Source organism: Haliotis rubra, unplaced genomic scaffold (genome assembly GCF_003918875.1).
Source record: "Haliotis rubra isolate DU_JTF1 unplaced genomic scaffold, ASM391887v1 Scf27, whole genome shotgun sequence".
In the NCBI taxonomy this organism is placed as follows: Eukaryota; Metazoa; Mollusca; class Gastropoda; order Lepetellida; family Haliotidae; genus Haliotis; species Haliotis rubra.
In genome coordinates, this window is record NW_025766780.1 from 3611343 (window position 1) to 3632513 (window position 21171).

The 21171-nt window shown below is 39.4% G+C and overlaps 1 protein-coding gene across 2 annotated transcripts; it reads right to left on the reverse strand.

Annotated features, from left to right (window-relative positions):
- Positions 1–7739: 7739 nt before the first annotated feature.
- On the reverse strand, positions 7740–19921 carry LOC124280607 (cell wall integrity and stress response component 4-like). Of its 2 annotated transcripts, XM_046716589.1 has the most exons (10): positions 19364–19921; positions 18664–18786; positions 14681–14749; positions 12365–12766; positions 11699–12061; positions 10222–10488; positions 9334–9387; positions 8476–8499; positions 8276–8375; positions 7740–8120 (listed from the first exon to the last, which is right to left on the reverse strand). In XM_046716589.1, the coding sequence occupies exons 3-10, from the start codon at positions 14736–14738 to the stop codon at positions 8054–8056; spliced, it is 1335 nt and encodes a 444-aa protein (XP_046572545.1). In that variant the 5' UTR covers positions 14739–14749; positions 18664–18786; positions 19364–19921; the 3' UTR covers positions 7740–8053. The 2 variants fall into 2 exon arrangements, with proteins under 2 accessions (XP_046572545.1, XP_046572544.1); XM_046716588.1 differs by lacking the exon at positions 18664–18786.
- Positions 19922–21171: the final 1250 nt, after the last annotated feature.

Consider the following 21171-nt stretch of genomic DNA (forward strand, 5'->3'; position numbering starts at 1 on the left):
CTTTTTCTCTGATGATGCATCTATGTATCCGAAATGGGATCCCTATCTTTCGACTCTAAAAAAACGTTAGCAAAAACCACTCAAACCCATCCATTGGTCGTGCAAATGACGTTAGTGCCAAATCAGGTTTTGCACGTGCAGTCGATCACGTGATCCTCGCATCGAAGTTTTCTTCATGTGCACGTGTTTTCATTGGCCTCAAGAATTGAAAAAACACTTTTAAACCACAGTTCTAACGGTACTTGAAATGCCACGATTGTCAAATGTGCAACGTGAACGCGCCGTTGGCATGTTGCAAGCGGGAAGATCAGTTATTGACGTCGAAGAGCAATGGGATTCAGCCGTCGTACTGTGTATGACCTGCGAGGTCGTCTACAACAAACTGGCACCACTTCTGATCGCCCAAGGTTGGGTCGTCCACGTGTGACGTCACGAGCAGAAGACCGTCAAATCGTCCTACGTCACCTACGTGACAGATTTCTGCCGGCTACACGAACCAGGGCTGAGATGTTTAGAGGTCGACTGTCCTCACAGACCATTCGAAATCGGTTGCGGGTTGCCAATCTCCATTCTCGACGTCCATATCGTGGGCCAATATTGACGCCGTTTCATCAAAGTCAACGTCTGCTGTGGGCCCAACGTCACCTCCGATGGACCCAGAGAGACTGGAATCGAGTCGTCTTTAGCGATGAATCCAGGTTTACCTTCAGATTCGCGGACGGCAGGCATAGAGTCTGGAGACGACGTCGTGAACGGTATGTTGTGTACAGGAAGTCGACAGATTCGGGGGCGGAAGTTGCATGGTGTGGAGTGCTTTCTGTGGGAACAACCGTTCCCGACTTCTGGTCATCGGTGGAAACCTCACAGCTGCTGCTTACCGCGACCAGGTGCTCACCCCTGAACTCGTTCCTTTGAAGGCGGCTCATGGCCCAGGTCTACAGTTCCAGCATGATAATGCTCGGCAACATACCGCGATGTTGACAGGAAATTTCCTTCAAAACGCTGGAATCAACATCATGGACTGGCCATCGAGGTCCCCTGACCTTAATCGAATAGAGCACGTTTCGGATGCACTTGGGAGAAGGCTTCGTGGTCTTAGGAACCAACCTCAGAATTTGCAGGAACTTGGCGCTGCCTTGCAAGAGCAATGGCGCAGAATCCCCAACCACGTGTTCACAAGCATCAGGCAGTCGATGAGGAGACGGTGTTTGGCAGTGGTGAATGCGCGGGGCGACCATATACGATACTGAACTGCATGTTTACTCTTGTGACTTGACATTCTGTATACCCATGTTTTGGAACGGCGGTGTAGCCTAATCGAACTGATTATGGCACTGTCAGTGTATCGAGTACATCACACAGATCTCAGCAATGAAATAATAACAATTTAACCATCTTACCATCTCTTGTTCTTTTATAGTGCCCTGAAGAAAGAATGTGAAGTTTCTTTTTTGACTCAGTATATATGATCATCATACATGTGTGGCGTGTCAGAGTATTATATATAATCATCTATGCATGTATGTGGCGTGTCAGAGCATAATATGTTATCATCTATACATGTGTATGTCGTGTCCGAACATTACATATGATCATCTATACATGTGTGTGACGTGTCAGAGCATAATATGTGATCATCCATACATGTATGTGGCGTGTCAGAGCATAATATGTGATCATCTATACATGTATGTGGCGTGTCAGAGCATAATATGTGATCATCTATACATGTATGTGGCGTGTCAGAGCATAATATGTGATCATCTATACATGTGTGTGACGTGTCAGAGCATTATATATGATCAACTATACAAGTATGTGGCGTATGGCGTGTCAGAACATTATATATGATCAACTAATCAAGTATGTGGTGTGTCAGAGGATTATATGTGATCATCTATACATGTGTTTGGCATGTCAGAGCCTTATATATTAGCATCTATGCATGTGTGTGGCGTGTCAGAGCATTATATATGATCATCTATACATGTATGTGGCGTGGCAGAGCAAAAATTATATAATCATCTATGCATGTGTGTGACGTGTCAGAGCATAATATATATGATTATCTACACATGTGTGTGGCGTGTCAGAACATTTTATATAATTATCTATACAAGTGCGTGGAGTTCGGCGCTATATAATGGGCACAATATTGTTCTTAGTGTCACACGGGATAAGAATTTAGCCTGGAAATATGGTCGCTAGAGAATGAACAAATTACTGGCACTAGATAAAATTACTGGGAACAGATCACATCACTCTCACTCACTCAGGGATGGCATGGAGGCGTGTGTGTGTGTGTGTGTGTGTGTGTGTGTGTGTGTGTGTGTGTGTGTGTGTGTGTTGTGTGTCTGTGATACTACCATGAATACCAAGACCAACCGCTCGCCATGATTTAAAACACTGATTATTGTTACTACATACGTCTATTAAAGTAATAGTGCGTTGATTTGTTTGTTGATCGGTTGTGCCATTTCTGTTTTTCTCACCCGTCAGACACAACAGCTTATCAAGTATCCAGTAGATAAGGGGAAGAAACTCGTCCTGTGTTCACGCTATCATGTGTAATGGCATCCTATTGTGTACACCAGGTTCGTATCCTTGACACGTCGGCTAGATCTAGTAGTGATATGTAATTTAGAATGACATTAATATTTATATACAGTGATATTTTCACAACAGTGAACCTTTTATTAACACAAATGCATGTACAAGTGTGTACTCAGAGAACAGACAATATTTCTGATTTTACGTGTTAGACCTCAAGTTTTAAGTTATTTTGTTTCATTTAAGACGCTGTGTAGTTTACGATTTCAAATTTACAAAGTAAATTCATAATGTCTCATGCGTCGTAAATTCACGGTATTTTATTTGAAAATGTAATGGTTTTATAGTCTGTTTGCAGTGAAAACGTACTGATGAATTTCACTTTAAGCAAAAATGTAAATGAAATTATGTGAAATTAAAATTGCGAATCCTCATAACTTTACCTTGCCAATTGAACATTTAATTCTCAGAATTTTATTCAACTTAGGATAAAGGTTTATCTAGGATAAAAAACCAAAAACAATAATAGCGATTGGAAACTATGATCGTTTATTAAACAACTTTTATCCTAAGTTGAATAAAATGCTGAGATTGAAATGTTCAATTGGCAAGGTGAAATTGTGAGAATTCCCAACCTTAATTTCAATTTAATCGATTTAAATTACTTTTTTGTGCAAAGTGAAATTCATCGGTACGTGTTCACTACAAACAGACAATAGTTACATATCCATGTAATATAACATAATCATCAGCGGGAACTTCCATTGCCGTAGACATTACCGTGGACCTATCCTCACCCCTCGTTATCGGCGTGAACGTCTACAGTTTGCCCGACAACAGGCGATACAGGCAATGGAGAACTGTTCTGTTCACAGATGAGAGTCGGTAACTGCGTATCAACTGCAGATGACAGAACAAGCATATGGCGACGACGTGGCCAGCGTTACTCAGACCAATGTGTTATGGAAAGAGACTCATGGGGAGGTGCAAGCATCATGGTATGGGGTGGAATAGGCCTGGACCAGAGAGTGGGTCCTGTGGTGTTCCAGAACCTTGGTCCAGGGAGAGGAGGCGGCATCACAGCGGTGCGCTACATCGACCAAGCTCTCAGACCCCACGTCATACCACATTTGGCACGTCACCGGAACAACATTTTCCAGCATGATAACGCCCGGGCCCATACTGCCAGAGCTACACCGGACTTCCTACAACAGAACGGTGTCAACATTATGCAGTGGCCAGCCCTTAGTCCTGATTTAAACCGAGTTGAACATCTTTGAGATGAAATTCAGAGGAGACTGAATAATGTCATACCAAGGCCGAACACAGCCGGTTTATTGCGCCAGGCATTTCTCAGAGTGTGGTTCCAGGTGTCAGTGGCCTTCATCAATCGATTGGTGCACTCCGTGCATAGACGATGTGCTGCATTTATTGCCGCTCGTGGTGGTCACACTAGATACTGAAGTCAACAGTCTGAATGGACTGCAAACGTTTCCGTTTTGTCTTGGAATTGTGCTGAGTTATTAATTGATGTGTCAAGATAATGTACACTGTCCTTGTGAACAGCACGTGCAGCATGAGTGCATGAAAAACATGGAGAACACCGTACCATCTCTGAGATCAGGTTGCGTTTTTAAGACCATTTCCTGGGTTTCATTCTGAGTTTGGGAAGGAATTTATTTGCTCAGGTAAAGTAGGAGATGTTGTCAATAATATGCATCAAAACATTAAATGAGTTTATAGTTATCCGTTTCTGAGAAGGAATTTTCCAAACTGACGTTTCTTTTGCTGCTTAATATACTTCTTCATTGAACGCCCTGTTTTCATACACATATACGAGAAGGAAGTAAAAATGAAAAAGTCTAATTTCGAAAGCTCTAATTTAAGCAGTCATATATTGCTTTGTTTTGAATAAACGAAGGAATCGGTTCGGGATGATTAATTATTGATCTGATCTCATTCAATAATTTCCAGCCACTGATTCCCTTTACGAATTTGAAATTAGCGGGGCAGTGAAATTGTTTCAACGCAATCATGTTTCGATCTATGGCTACAGTGACGCTTGCTAAAGGCTATGTGACACGAATGGTCACGCCAGCTTCCAATGGTCAAGCTTCCAATATATTTCATCTTAAAGGCACAATGTCATACATGTTTTGTATTGTGACAAATATTGTGACCAGTATTATATGGGACCTATTGGGGCTAAAGTACTTGCTGTCGGTTCCTATTGATGCAATAAAAGACTTACTATCCATTACGACTTGCCTGAAATCGACAGTTGAAACTTCGAGGCGAACAGCTTCCAAACAGAGAACACTGGACATATATGGAAAGTAAACAATTGCTCCGTACATCGAAAACTGTCGCACGCGGTGTGCATAGGAAAGATCGTAAAGGGCGCTCCAACTCTATGGGATTCGCTTGAAATAATGTTTGGCCGGTAGAGGGCGCGAGAGTCGATGTATAATGCATTCGCACTTTTTTAATTTAAACTTGCAATCTACATACGTAATATTCTGGAATTAATATATAGTAGCTTCTCTGAGGGCTGATAGTTAGTATTATTGTGAGAAATGCATTATTGTTCTTTAGAGAAGTGTGCAGCTCCATCATTTACTGTCAACATTTGCATTTGGATGTGCAATCGAGCACGTCCTTTCAAGGTGCGTCATACTAATCCTCCTCCAAAAGTCACAGTAACCGCAGACAGGGCCTTTGTAAGGCTTGAGACAGATTTATGGATGAGATGGATTAGTGACCAAACAAATGTCCGATACAATGTGCTATTTCCACCTGTTACATACGCTCCCTTATCTTGACAAGTCTTGCATGTGTTTGGGACATATATCGCAACGGTGCTGTCACAAGCGACAGTAAAACCTTTATGTATGTTTCTCTTAGGACCGTAACCGGTTTGTCAAACCTGTGCCAATACCTGGTTTCGGTTTGCGCACAATCTGCACGTGCACGTTGGTAGTAAGCGACAGTTTCTGTCCGTCATTTTGAACAGGGATAGCCGTAATTCAGTCGGGCTGGCAGCATCACGCTGAACTCAATATTGATATATTGCTCCTCTTCATATATAGGACCGAAGTAAATCACCAAAGTGTATGTATTCTTTATTTCATGCTGCAGGTATATTCTAAGCATTGTAATTGTATCACCAGGGCCTAGATTTTCGAAGCTCTCTTAGCGCTAAGATAGTCGTACGTAAGTGCCATACATTAGCATCAACTTACGACTATCTTAGCGCTAAGAGAGCTTCGAAAATCTAGGCCCTGGTATTGTTTTTCCTGTTTCATATGGATAAAACCATTACTTTTTGAATTTATTTTCGTTATGGAATTTCCTAAAATTTATGGAAATCATGTTGGTATTTCATTTCTGAAAGTTATGTTCACCATAACAATTTGGTCGATAATCATGGGGTACTTACTTGAAATTTCTTGATGTGTTTCTTATATTAACGTGTTCATGAAAGTAGGTTGGAACACTGGCTTGTATAATTTTGTTTATTGGTACATTGCTTTAACATAAGTTCAAAATACATGTATTCATGGATGGACCTAAAAGTTAGAGGGAGATGTTTGTTATACATTTTGTGGACTAAATTTCATTGTTTATAAGGACTTATGATCCTCCTATTTGTTACAGCTATTTACCCTATTTCACGTCCATCACCACCAAGTCCAATGGTCACAAGTCCATAATGTACCATCAACCATATATGTATGTCAGCAATGTAACTGTGACTTGTACCACGAATAAAGGTGATGAATTCAAGTGGATTTCGGGTTGCTATTCAGCCTAGCTCTTCTCTGGGGAAATGCCTGGTCTCAAGCTATAATAATAAATCATAAATAACAGTGATTCATGCATGCTCGTCATATTGCAAGAGTCCATGACAAAGCCACGAGAGAGAACATACATAAACCTATTTTAACTCAACCTAAATCCGTGTACGCATAATAGTAATATGATGATATCCAAGGCACGTGTCAAAACTGAAGCTAATTACTTGTCAATGCACATAGTATACTTTGTCTCACATTGTATTAACTATGACGTCTTATTACTATTTACTATGATGACATTTTAACAGTTATGTTTTGATGAACTCTGCGAAGGAGCGATAGAACTTCTTGAAAACTATATGTACGATAAATATGTTGGATATATAAAACCAGACAGCAACATGGCGGAATCAGAGGGTAGTGCTGTAGGGGTGTTTAAATCTCCTTTCTTAAAGTAAAATAAGGCTGGTTTGTTGCTGTTTATATTCAAACTCAACAGTAGTCCAGGTACTTGGCGACGGTCTGTACATAATCGAGTCTGAACCAGACAACCCAGTGATCAACATCATGAACATAGACTTACTCAATTGGGATACGATGACATGTGTCAACCAAGTCAGCGAGTTAGTCGCCTCTTACAAGAAGCATGGGTTACCGAAGACCCATTCCAACCCGGATCTTCACACGGATCTCAAACGTTCATACAAAAGGCACCTCATCCACAAAATACAAAAATACCTCACAAGTAACGAAATCACATTTTGCGTTGTCAAAGTCTGCAGTTATAATGACAGGTTAACGTTGTAACATCAATCTGGCTAAAAGAAAAAAACAAATGAAATACAATGAAACTGATAAACGCCGAAACCACATTTGGCAACAAGAAAATATGTAGTCACTGATAATCTTAGTGAGGTAGTCAGATGCTCTACCATGTGACATGCCCGTACTGTATTGTATGAACTTTAGCCCAAACCACATTTGTCAAGGTTCCATATAACATATTTGTAGCTACATCTATTCTTAGTTGAACTACCCTGAAGACACTGTGTTTTTTGACACTGTGACAAAGAAAGCTGGGAACATATGATAACATATGCCATCTCGCTGTGCACCGTTCCTTCATAAGTATCGTTTCAATAACTTTACAACACTCGCAAATGAAGACCCAGCACATGTTAGTATTCTAAAGGCGCTTGAAAACAGATATACAGTTTCTTTGTGAGATATTTAGAAACTGTACAAGAGTACAATAAAGGATGTGATACATGGATAAAGAACTTTAACATAATTAGCAGTTAAATACCAGTGTTAGAACCCGCACATGCATGTGCCTACACAACTGGTAAATTAATCCCAAATAAAACAAAACAAAAAACACTGAAAAACAAGTGACGCAGGAACACTTTAAAAGGAAGCAAATAGATAATTACTGAGAAAAGAAAGTCAACAGATCCAGGTACAGTTTGGAGAGTATATGGGCACATATAGGTGTCCTTGATTAATATGTATTCAGTGTTAATTACAGAATCACGGGCGACATGATATATCACTGTGCCAATGTGTGTCATTAAGAGAGTTGGTGTACAGCTAGCGCATCCCAACATTATAATTCCACACCAGGCATGTGTCATCCACCTCTGTCGTAACGTGAATACGGTGGTAGACGTTTCATTTGAATCAAAGATATTCCTCAGTGGTTCGTTCTAAACGTGATTTCCGAGCTTGATTGTTTCCGTCGTCTTGATCTGTGCAGTTATGTCCGTGTTGTTGCTGGAAGGGAAAATAGATCGGTGCCTCAATGCATAAATCGTAACACAGTTTCTTAAATTCATTTATTACATTGTTCTCATCACTCAGATTGTACATACAACTAACCCAACCGATAGTCTTCATAGAACCCTGTTCATTGGTACTGTGCATCTTACCGATTCCGTCGTCGTCTTCGCCTGCATACCGCGATGGTTACAATTATAACCACAATTGTGACCGCCACTCCTGCAATGCCGCCACCAATCACTTTTTCCACTGCAACAAATAGTAAATGGGAGTTTTACACACACACCACTTCCCTAATATAACCATTTATAGGTTAATGTTTAGCATAGTCATCAAAATGATTACTTACAAGACGAATTGTCCTTTTCCGGATCTGAAAAAATAATGCAATAATTTCAGCATTGTATTTTGTATTATAAAACGTAAATAGCACTTACTATATTGTGTGGAATAGATCACAGATATAACGCTGGTACGACAGCGAACGAGTATTCCTTATAACTGTTATCATCCAGATTTCTCCTTTTATAGTTAAAAAATGTACATGAATCACTCGTAAATCAATTTTAAAAGTATTAATACACTTAAGACAATGTTCTTTTGTCCCATAACCAAAGCTTTATTTTCAAACTTATCCTCAAAATATTTTAGCGTGCCTGTTGATTTAGTTGATTTCTTTCCAGAGTACGTTGTTCCTATCTGTGACTTTATAGTCGTATATTAATAGTGTATTTTAACTCTGTGCTGGGTTTCACATTTGTGTGCATATTTGATTGCCAGGAATGAATTTTAAGTAAAATATATGTATTTCTCGCAGTATTATTGTTTATAGGAAGAGGTAAAACATCCGTTAACACATAACTAGTTCAGTTCTGTGTAGTATTATATTAATATATTTTAGGAGAGCAGTGGCTTAATTTAAGCTTGAACCTCCAATTATATATTGTGTAAAGTAGACCGTTACCAAAAGCCGTACAATTAGCGGGAATGGAGTACTTACACTATGCACATTTCAAAACAATTTATGTTGTATCAAAGAGCACGACATATTTCAGAAACATGTCCACAATTGTCAGCGACCTGTGTAAATATGGACAAATAGTAATACCAACATTAGGGGACACTTTTACATGGTTTTGATTCTCCATGACTGTACTGAAGCTCAATTCGATAGCTTTAAGAAATAAGTCTGTAATTTTCGTATTACCGTCTGTAGTGTGATCTCCTGTTGACTGAGTTAATGCTTCAGAAACGTTGATTTCTGTAAAAAAAAATTACATCAACAGAAAGGTGTCAATAAATAAAAGCGAAAACCTTTCTGATATTTATTAGAAATCTCTGCTCAAAGCTGAGACAACTAAACGATTCCAACTGCATCAGGAGCATGCGTCTGTCAAATGTCTTTAACATCAGGTGTTTGTGAGGGGTGAGTGTATACAGCCTCGCAGGTGGCACTGATCACAGACACACGCAAAGTCAAGTCATGAGTTCACCGAAACAAAACTGATACGAAAGTGAATTGAATAGACAAATGCTTTGTTACTGATGCGTCGAATTTGGAAATGAACACCAACTGTCTTTTACAACATATATGGAAAGCATTGGTAAGTATATTATGCATGGAGAGGTGTAAAACGCACGTTAAATGTTGTTTGAAGCTGCATTCTTGATAGACACCGAAAGCTGGAGCAAAACATTGCTTGACATCTGTCATGTTATAATATACTTTGGATTGTGTTTTGTCTGAATGCCCATAGCCACAGAAGAGACGGTTTCAATAAGCTTTATTACGCCTAGTTCAGTGTCGAATGAAAGCTGTTGGATATCTTTGTTGAAAGGTTAGACTCAATTGTTCTTCAAACGGTACGAAACGTGGACAACATAGATTGTAGCTGCTGGGATGCTGCTCGACAAAGTTGATGGATGAAAAACTGAAATCAACCCTATCTACATAAAGTATGTTGAATATGTTTTTCTCCCTCTCGACGTGTATGTCAGAATTATATTTTCGTATTTTATTGTCTTATCTCGACAACAGATCCTGAACCACAAACTTACAAAGGTATTCACAATTATTATAAAATTGTATTATAACCTCTGTTTGTTGCGGTCGTTGTCGTTGTAGTTGCAGTTGAAGCTGGAGATGAAGTTGTGGTTGTAGTTGTCGTTGTCGTTGTAGTTGAAGTTGGAGATGAAGTTGTGGTTGTAGTTGTCGTTGCAGTTGAAGTTGGAGATGTAGTTGTGGTTGTAGTTGTAGTAGTAGTTGTAGTAGTTGTAGTTGTAGTTGTACTAGTTGTCGTACAGGAAGCTACATGTGTCGGTTGTTTTGTTCCACAAGATACAGTCACATTGCCGCTTGTTGCTGCAAAAGACTTTGCACCTGGCTATTGAATCTATTGACTACAAAATAACTGACGTTTCGGAAGGAAAGAGTGCAATCTGAAGGAAGAATTTAATCACAGTGAAATATCCAATGGTTCATGAACAGTACAGAACACACATGCACAGAGAAAACAAACTGTTCGGAGAACTTGCAATCATGAATGTACCTGAGTTAATAAACACTTAAAGTGTTCTCTCCTTTCGAGACAGCATGTCAATGAAAAGACACAAATTATTGGTAAAGAGAGAATTGGCGTGGAAGAAGTGGCGTCATGGTGTGGGCAGAAATGTCACACCTGACAGTGGGAGTCCAACTGATTTGGTGTTTGTGAATGGACATATGGTCTTGTGTTGATGTCCTGTCGTGGATCCATTCACTGGACTCATCGGCAGAAAATCGAAATTCCACTAAGACAATACTAGACCAGATATGGTGCTAATGTCATCACCGATTATCTCAGACAAGACGTTCCCATATGGAGAGGATACTCGGGTCAGACTGGATAGGCTGGCAAATCCATGCGCAACCATTCACAATTTATGCTGTCAAGGTGTTGTACATAAGTCCCGCAACAAGATATTTATAGACACGCCTGGAACTGATTTTACAGACATTTAATACCATTGCACCTTTTCAATAAAAGTGTAAGTTCCTGGGTTATTTAGGTAGTATAGACCAAAGACACCAGCATCGGATCATTATGTAAGACAACAGAGCGTCTTAAGCAAGTAATAAAATGACTGATTATAGGACACACACTTCAATCAAATCGTACAAGTATATGAAACCTTCAGTTCAGTTCGGAATACAGAACGAGTAATCAATCTCGTGTCAAAAACGTCATCTAAGAACTATCCTCATCCATCCACCCACCAATAAATACCTCCAGCCAGCTAGCCAGCCAGCCAGCCAACCAACCAACCAATCTGCCAACCAATTGCAACCAACCAGCCAACCAACCAAACAAATATAATTTAGGAAATCCGTGAAAAGAAAGTTAATGTGATCTCTCAAGAACAGATACATTAAAGGTGTATTGTAATACCTATTGCAGCCATACCAAAAAGGATCCTCCGGAGAGAGAGGTATATCGTGCGCTTCGTACTCAAATGATTTCTGTAGCAGTTCTGTTCTACTGCTCATTATACCTATGTAACAGCAATTAATATGTGAAGGGTGCTTATGTTACCTTTGATTTTCATCCAGAAAAACTGTTTCTGTGTGCGATCGGGAGTAAACGTCATTGTCAGATTCATACGAACATGATTGTCGTTCGTGCTGTATAGGATGTTGTTACAATCCTTCACAACTGTATTCCGTGCACAATCAAATTCTTTGAGCGTGGAAGTCTCATTCATAAAGGCTATTTTGCAGTACGGACTATACTTATCTTGAACACTGTCAACGACAAGCACGTCAACCCCAGCATCACAGTCTGCAGCATAGACGACACAAGTATCCCCTGTTGCACTCCCATCTGTAACCTCACTGATCAGGTACACTGTCTCTCCAGACAGGGAAGAGTTAGACTTCACATGCAAAGTGTCATTGTCTGTGACAAAAAAAAAGACTTAAAAGATAGAAATTAATTACCGCGATATGAGTAAAACAGTACACAGGGTTTTTTCTGATCTGTTGAGTTATCGGATGTGACAATGTCAAGAAATAATTGTTTGACCACATATCTAAACAAGAAATTAAAGGTTAAGATATTTCCCAGTTGCTACAATTCAGTCTACTATACTTTCTATAAAACAATATGACTAAAATAGGTATGAGTACAGCAGTTACCAGGTACTGTGTTTCGGAATAGAAATAAGTAGAAAACGAGAAGAAATGTTCAAGCTCAAATTACCATCAACACAGTCGTATTCCAAGGACATGTAATCGTTTGTTCGGAAAGTGTCGTCAAAATGGTGGTTCACAGTTCCCAAATCACACTTGCTTCCCCGGCTACACTGTCCAAGGAGATCGTTGTATTTACCAGTGACGTTTCCCTTCATAAATGGTAAACAAAATCTGTCAACGTGATCATTGTTGTGTACATGACAACATTCACTGTTCCGCTCACTGTCTCGAAGTGGTCCTTGTATTCCTGTATCAGCATCTTGGTGACAAGTACCAACAGATGAGTCTCCAAATATCAGCTCTACAGGAGCGAGGTGACCATTCCCAGGACAAAGTGGGGACTCGATAATAAAGGGAAAGTATCTGCATGCTGTATGGTTGAGATGATAGGAGTGAATGCCTTGGTAATCTGGTTACATAATGAAAGTATGATAACATGTGTTAGAGAATCATGTTATGAATATATAATTGACAAAGAAAGAAGACACTATAATTCATTTTCAATGTCAACAAATCGATATCATATCTTTCTTCTCTTTACTAAGGTGTTTGAGAGCTGTTACTATACATGTACTTTGACTGAAAGGAATGACGTACCCGTTGCCTAATAAGACTCTTGCCTTTGGCTAGTTCATCGTTAAAGTGTTGTAGTTCCTAGTTTCAGAATTAATTAAACGTTCTTTCCACTTTATTCAACGTCATTTCTGAAACTTATGTCATATTACTTTTGAGCCTTATTGATTGTGTTTGTTGTATCATGATCAATTTATTGTTTGGATGTTATATTTGGATATCAAATTGTCATACCATGGAGATATACCGACATCGCCCCAACAATTAAAAACAAAATTGTATACATTAAAGTGAGTTAGTGAGTTTAATTTTACGCTGCACTCAGCAATATTCCAGCTATATGGCGGCGATCTGTAAATAATCGAGTCTGGACCAGACAATCCAGCATGAGCATCGATCTGCGCAATTGGGAACCGATGACATGTGTCAACCAAGTCAGCGAGCCTGACCACCCGATCCCTTTAGTCGCCTCTTACGACAAGCATAGTCGCCTTTTATAGCAAGCACATGGGTAGCTGATGACCTATTCTACCCCGGATCTTCACAGGTCGTATACATTAAAAGGTTAAAATGTTATACAGCACAAAACAATGGAACGAATGCGCGTGACAATAGAAGTGCCTAAACAGCACATCCTATATCAAATGTCATCTTTGCAATACTGGATTTTGTTACGTAGACATCTGTGGACTTATACCAAAAATGCTGGGCTTATCCTTGGTTTATTCAATGTTCATCAATATCACGTTGTGGGTACCAGAAATGGGCTTCACACATTTTCAAATATCCAAAGGTAGTTCAGATATCTTCTGAATATGACCTTGACCTTTAAACTTTAAGTTTAATCTTGATGCAGAGTGCAAGATAACACGAGCATACGTGAAAACCCCTGAAACGCAACGATATCCTGCATTTCTGTGATACAAATGAAAGTGCAGGGTAATCATGGAAATACTATAAATCTTAATGTGTCATAATATTTGCTGTCCCGACATATTTTCACAAAGTAGAATATGTGACGTTCCTTATGGTACTAGACACATGCGACCTTGATCTTTGACTTTGTCCATCTTGTTTTACATAGTTCAATGGAGCACCTATGGGTTTGTACTTGTAAACATTCTCAAAGAATATATCTATTCGTATTGAAGATTTGTGCTTTCACGTGTAGCTTTAGTGCTCTTTTCAAAATAGCATGGGAACTATGGAAACGCCCCAACGCGTTCATTGGTTCTGGAAAAGCAGAGATTCCAAGGTTTCAAAACATACCAAATACGTCTTACCCCTGGTAGACCTATCTCCTACATTTTGTAAGCAAGGTGGAGACTGCAACTGGTCTAATGTATTATACAGGTACAACATTATATCGAATATTTCCTTTGGTAGTATTTTCAGTAACCTTGATCCCTTGACAATTGCCATCAGGTAATGAATTATACTTAAGGAAGCTTTAGTGGTAAAGCAGGGGCATTTCCATTGCTCAATGCAAAAACCAGACTTGGTATTCTTTTACTGAAGCCTTTGCTTAAGTCTACTGGATGTGTCTTAATGTACTCATGAAAGAGCAAATAAGAAAGATGAAGTATGTCTGTGTGAATATGCACTTCGGTTATAGTTCATAATAATCCCTTGCTTTCTGGAAAGAAATGATTTTAATCTGAGTAGTAGCTAGACCAAATTCACTTTTTCCAGGCCCGAACTAAACAACCATAGGTTTTTCATGGTATCGCATCTGATAGACCCCACTTACCGTCAAACATCCAAAAGATGAATACGAAGACCCAGGCAGTCTTTATCTGGAACATCATATGGGGGGAGCCTGAAACACGTACAATGATAATGATAACAAAATAACAAGTACGGTGGTGAAACTGAGCGATAGTCATGACAAAACACATCCTCTCTAATTCGAAGGGGATAATGAGAATAAATCATGCTTTCATTAAGGTGTAACTATATGTTCATATTTAAGCAACATATCGAGTTAGTGTAATAAAAGGTTCTTTTCATTTTCAAAGGTGATAGGTCTTGTTATATTATCATCAGTCATATTAAGTGCTAATTCCCAAGCTGAAACTACACAGTTAACCGGGAATAAGGCCACAAGAGAACTGTGTTTGAAACCAAAAAACAACACCAAAATGAGCTGTAATTAATCATTTTAATCTAATCTTGACTCTTGTCATAAATTAAGACAAAGGTATCACTATGGCAGGGCGAAACCATGTGGCAGTAAAAGTTCAGAGGCAGTGTGATGCAAGAGCAGTGAGTGTAGCGAAAAAGACAATGATTCACATCAATAACACGACAGTGGAAGAAAGGACTTGATAGCTTTTATCTAGGGTGTGGCCATTAGATACAAAGTCAAAAGGTTTATTGTACAAAAGGCTCCCGGCCCATATACAAGAGAGTATGTACATATCATACTGTTACACAAAGGACGTAACACATTCTTTAAACAGTTCATTTCTTGTAACTAGTGCATGTTTAATATATAGTGAAAGATTTTAATTAATATATGGGATTGGTTCTTAGTCGTTAAAATATAGTCGGCATCCCTATCTAATAATCATCTATATATTTCTTTCGAAGGTCACTATAAAATGGACAGACGAACACGAAGTGAATTTCATTTTCTATAAAGTAGACCATCATAAGCAATGACCATCACATCACATACAATGATGCTCTTCAAGATTGTGGTTTGAGATGTAAATGAGATCATGATGATCTTCAAGATAATGAGTAGAAAACTATAAAATTTTAAGCCTTCGATTAAACACAAATTTACGATTTAAATAAACTATTGCTTAGACAACTAGAATCGCACGTGGTTTCATGCTACTATGATTGGCATTTTGTAATTGATAACGATCTAGTGAGATCTGCGTATCTTTATTCTAATCAGTTTTGCTCCGCTTCTTCCTGGTCTGTTTTGTTTGCATATGCATTGGACATCCTTTGAAACTAGAAACACATATAATAGGCTGAGAATTGTTACCCATTCCACAGACATGTTCTACAGATATTCGACTTGTACCATATGTGGCCGTGTTGATGCAGTTAACACGAGAGTTAGATTTGCATGTGGCTGTGACGAATAAAAGGAATGTGACAGGAAACGCTCACCATTTCGAGTACAGATGGTCAACTCTCCACTAGTTCTATGATTATTAAATGCCCTTACAACGATGGACTTTCTTAGCAGATATTTGTGTTATTTTTTAAAAGGGTTTTATGTATATCGCCCATATTCAGTATAGTTGTTTCATACACAAATGATTACTCACTCCTGTAGTCACTCAGATCTACTATTTGTAGATTTGCTTTGGTGTCCCTTTGCAGTCACTGATAGAGTGAGTGAGTGAGTTGAGTTTTACGCCGCACTCAGCAATATTCCAGCTATATGGCGGCGGTCTGTAAATAATCGAGTCTGGACCAGACAATCCAGTGATCAACAGCATGAGCATCGATCTGCGCAATTGGGAACCGAAGACATGTGTCAACCAAGTCAGCGAGCCTGACCACCCGATCCCGTTAGTCGCCTTTTACGACAAGCATAGTCGCCTTTTATAGCAAGCATGGGTTGCTGAAGGGCTATTCTACCCCGGACCTTCACGGGTCCACTGATAGAAAGGACGTCATTATAATTAGTTCAATTTCAAGCTTATAATCGTTATTGGCTGTGAAATATCAAGACAAGAGCTTTGAGACAAGTTTTTCATTAGGTCAAAGACCAATACAATATAAATATACTGAATATTCGCCTGTGCAATGGCGAGGTACGTATATAAAGAGAGCAATCATATTGTTATTAACATAATAGCCCAAGAGTGAGTGAGTGAGTGAGTGAGTTTTGGTTTTACGCCGCTTTTAGCAATATTCCAGCAACGTCACGGCGGGGGACACCAGAAATGGGCTTCACACAATGTACCCACGTGGGGATTCGAACCCGGGTCCTCGGCGTGACGAGCCAACGCTTTAACCACTAGGCTACCCCACCGCCCCCCAAGAGTGAGGATATGTGTGAACGATTTACAAAATTCTTTGTTTCTTTCATTTAAGATATAATAAATACACTTTGCAGCTTTCAGTACTTCAAAACTGTTTTCACATTTTAACAATTTGATAAACTTAAACATACTTATATTTTCCAATAAAGTATTACTTAAATGCTGTGTACGTATTTCTCGATATTTTGGACAAATCAAGAGTACGTGTTAAATATCAGCAGCAGACTTCAAAATATTCATAAGTAGAGAACAAGCTGACCAAAGACCTTTAGTTTCTTTAGTAGTAAACATGGGGACACCTCACATTCCCCACATCTATTGTTTAGAGTCTGGGTCCACCAGGCCATGACCAATTGGTTAACAAAGGGGGATTAAGGTATAGTCTGTAGCAAGAAACAAGGTAACACTTGGTAAGACATTTAATAGTATAAATATTTATATACAGTTTGATAGTAAGGTGATACGCATAGCACTAAACATACAGTAAACAACTTACAGTCCAACAAAATCCAATACATAGTATAAATACATAGTATAAATATTTATACACAGTTTGATAGTACTCATACCAACAAAATTCATCACAGTGTTGAAGTATTCGATGGGTGTCTCTACACCAGTGATCAGCAAGTTCTTCTCTTCTATGATTCTCTCATCAAGGCGGCAATACTTTCTTCTCTTGGGGGCAAGTCTGTCCCCAGATTCGAGCTGTCTTGGACGGCCCGGACCAAGCTTCTTCGGTTTGCAGTGCCAGCGGGAGGTGGGAGGTTGATTTCTGAAGGTCTCAGCGGAAGAGGTGGGACGTTCGTGGCACTGGAGCGGTACAGACTGGCTTGTAGGCTGTAGAATGTGTTGACGGTTGCCGCCATATCATGTCCTTCGCGGTTGTTGAAGGCTGAAACAACGAAGAGGAATATTAAAATCTTCTGATATGATGATTGGTCTTATTTATAGATGTAGGCACATGAAAGAAACTAATTGTGTTAATAGATTCTCAATGAAAGGATACAATCTTGACATATCTGTCTGATGATAAATTCTATTCATAAATGAAAGGCTATAATTTGCAAAGGGCCTTACCTCGAAGCTCAAAGAAGGTACAGCTCTGCAGTCAGCTCTGACTCTGCTTTCATCTGCTGCACGACCTTTTGGACTAATATCCTGTTCTCCTCGGAAGGGTGATGTGTTAAGGAAGAGGTGACTCTAGAATACCATCGCGAATGGTAACTCTGGCTGTGCCGGCTTTTTTGCAACATTCCGAGTATGTGATAATATTACGTCTGGATTTAACTCTGAATTTAAAAGCATCTAACATTAAATGCTGACCACCTTTAGTATTGGCAATGTATCTAAAGTTCACCTGAGCATTCGCCATTTTGGAATGACCATTTGTGATTCAGAGGAGCTATTTATGTCAAAACGATAAGCTATGATTGCATCTCAATAGTTTATTTGATTTTATTTCAAATTCATTATTACATCAAGACCTATTAAAACAGTTCACAATTTATAATTGGCCTTTGCTCCCTTTTACTGAAGTGTTCACCAGTGACACTAATAAGAACAGACCATAGTCCCACATCCACAGTCCAGTGACCTTCTAATCCCTTTTATCCAAACATTCAGATGTGGGGAAAGTGGCGTTAAACCGGTAAACATATATAGGGTGGATTTATATACATTCAATTACGGGCAATTTAAGATTCATGGTAACTGTTACCTTTATCGGATAAAGTCCTGAATATACACGTCACCCGACACTTCTGCCTGAATGTAAGCCTGTGGTATTACTCAGACCTTGTTATCTTATCAGCCAATAGCTTTGTGCAGGTCAAGTTTTCTGCTGTTAGAAGCGACAAAGACATAACAGGAATTACATGACAAATATGGATGTGTTGATAGTGGGTGAACATAATTTATATTAAATTCTGACCTTCAAATTACAGATGGCATAAACAAAAACTAAGAGATTTATATCAATTGATGATTTCTGTAATATCTTTAACAATGAAATGTCAATGCAAGGTCACTTCCAAGCATAATAATGCCTACATATTTCACGGGTTGCTACAGACATTTTGAGGCGACGTGACATCGCTGTGCAGCAATGTCTCCTGGCCACTTCTACCTCTTGTTGTGTTCGTTATGAGATGATAATAAGACAAAATAAATGTTGGTATGCACCAACCTTCGACTGGTTCACAGAAAGGGCAAGCTTTTGAGTTACCTGCATTGTAGCCACTTGTCTGACACCATGAATTCAGGTTACATCGAGAATCAGTAGGTTATAATTTGCGAAAGTAGCGTCCGATTATACAGACCCAAAATTCAAGAGTGTAGTTCAAAAGAGGCAGTCATGAAATACAATGATAATACCAAGAGTTAATTAGAACAAAGATAAGTACTGACGATAAACTTACCATGCAAGAACGTTTTTGTTATTGTAAGACGGAGGGGAGATCCCACCTCGTACTGTGACATTCCCGACTGACACTTTCTTTGAATGTCTGACAGTTTCTGAGGACCATTATTTCTGTGAAAACCCGGGGGTCTTCAGTAACCCAGTCGTGAGACGACTAACGGGATCAGGTGGTCAGGCTCTCTGACTTGGTTGTAACAGGTCATCGTATCCCTGTTGCGTAGATCGATGTTCATGCTGTTGATCACTGGATTATGTGAATCGATTTACAAACTGCTGGAACATTGCTTAGTGCGGCATAAAACTAAACTCACTCACTATTTATGTAACTGCCTTCTGTTTCTGATCGGCCTTCAATACTTATGCCTTAATGCTATGTATGTACAGTCAACTCTCGTTAATCCGTTATCACTGTTTTAAATGGTTCCGTAATATTTTGTCTGATTAATGTGATTGTCGGATTAAACAGTGTCGGATTAACGAGAGCTGACTGTACATACATAGCATTAATGCATAAGTATGCGTTTCACTTTAGATCGTCCTAATCCAAAGCCTCTCCATTATCGGAAAGATAATGCAGTTACAAAGGCATGGCCTATCTGATAAGCCTGTTTGGTCCAACACCTCGTCGGGTCTCCTAGTGGCCTCTCCTTCGTTCATAAGTGCACGGTCCTCTGTGAGGTAGTCAGAATGGATGTGCCTTCTGGGTTATAGCGTGTCCAGTCACGTTTTGTTCCCTATTCCACGTGTTGGCACGTATATCACCTGTACACACACGACACATCCTTGCACATGGTGGTGGTGTAATTTTGGTGTAATAAAGATAACAGCCCCGAGTTATCAGAGCTGATGGTATGGAACATCTGCTAGGTCACACAATACGATTGAAGCTTAAATGCTATTAAGGTCATTCTTTGCATTTTGCTGTTATATATGTATCACATAAGGTTTGCAGCAAGCAATGGTAAAGGCTTGAAGCAATTGGATTCGCCATTTAAACTTGAATTTGTAGATTCTGGATTTGGCCTAATCCTGTTTCGCCCAGGGACGCTCTCAACCGTGTTGATCGTCAACAGTTTAGGCGTGTTGGTACCTGAGGTAACATCGAGTAGTAGAATATATATATATGCAGATGGTTTTCTTTGTCTTTTATTGCAATTGTCGTTTATAGTGTCACGGTTGCATATGTATATAAATTGCAGCATTCAGAGTAGTGCTGTTTCAAACAACTGTACCCAGAGAAAGATCAAGCTTGGCGCAATTATATATACAAACATCTAAAATCATGTTCATAGATATGAAGATACTCTACATTTTGTTTTTCCATTTTCTTGCTAGCCCTTTCATAATTGCATTTCGTCTGCAGTACATCTGCTAACTGACCGGTGGAATGGTGTGGTACATTTCACAAAGCAAGTATTTTGCACAGTTGTCTAATTTACGGAATCGTAAGTTGCTTCTTAGTTTCTTATAACAGGATCCACCGATCTTGAGTTCAAATCCCACATTAGCGTTGTTTTCTCCAGATTAAAGTTCGTTTGTTTTGTTACGCGATTGACTTTTGCATCATGTCTTGTTTGGGATTTGCTCGCATAACCACATGGCGATGACACTAGTACATGTCCTTGGTGGACACTCGGTCTGCTAAATCGCAGTTGAGGTACAGTGTCCCTGGTGGATTCTGGGTCAGCTGAATCTCAGTTGAGGGTCAGTGTAACAGGTGCACGCTCGGTCATCTGTATCTCAGTTGAGGCTGGGTGTCCCTGGTGGACTCTCGGTCATCAGCATCTCAGTTGAGGCTCGGTGTCC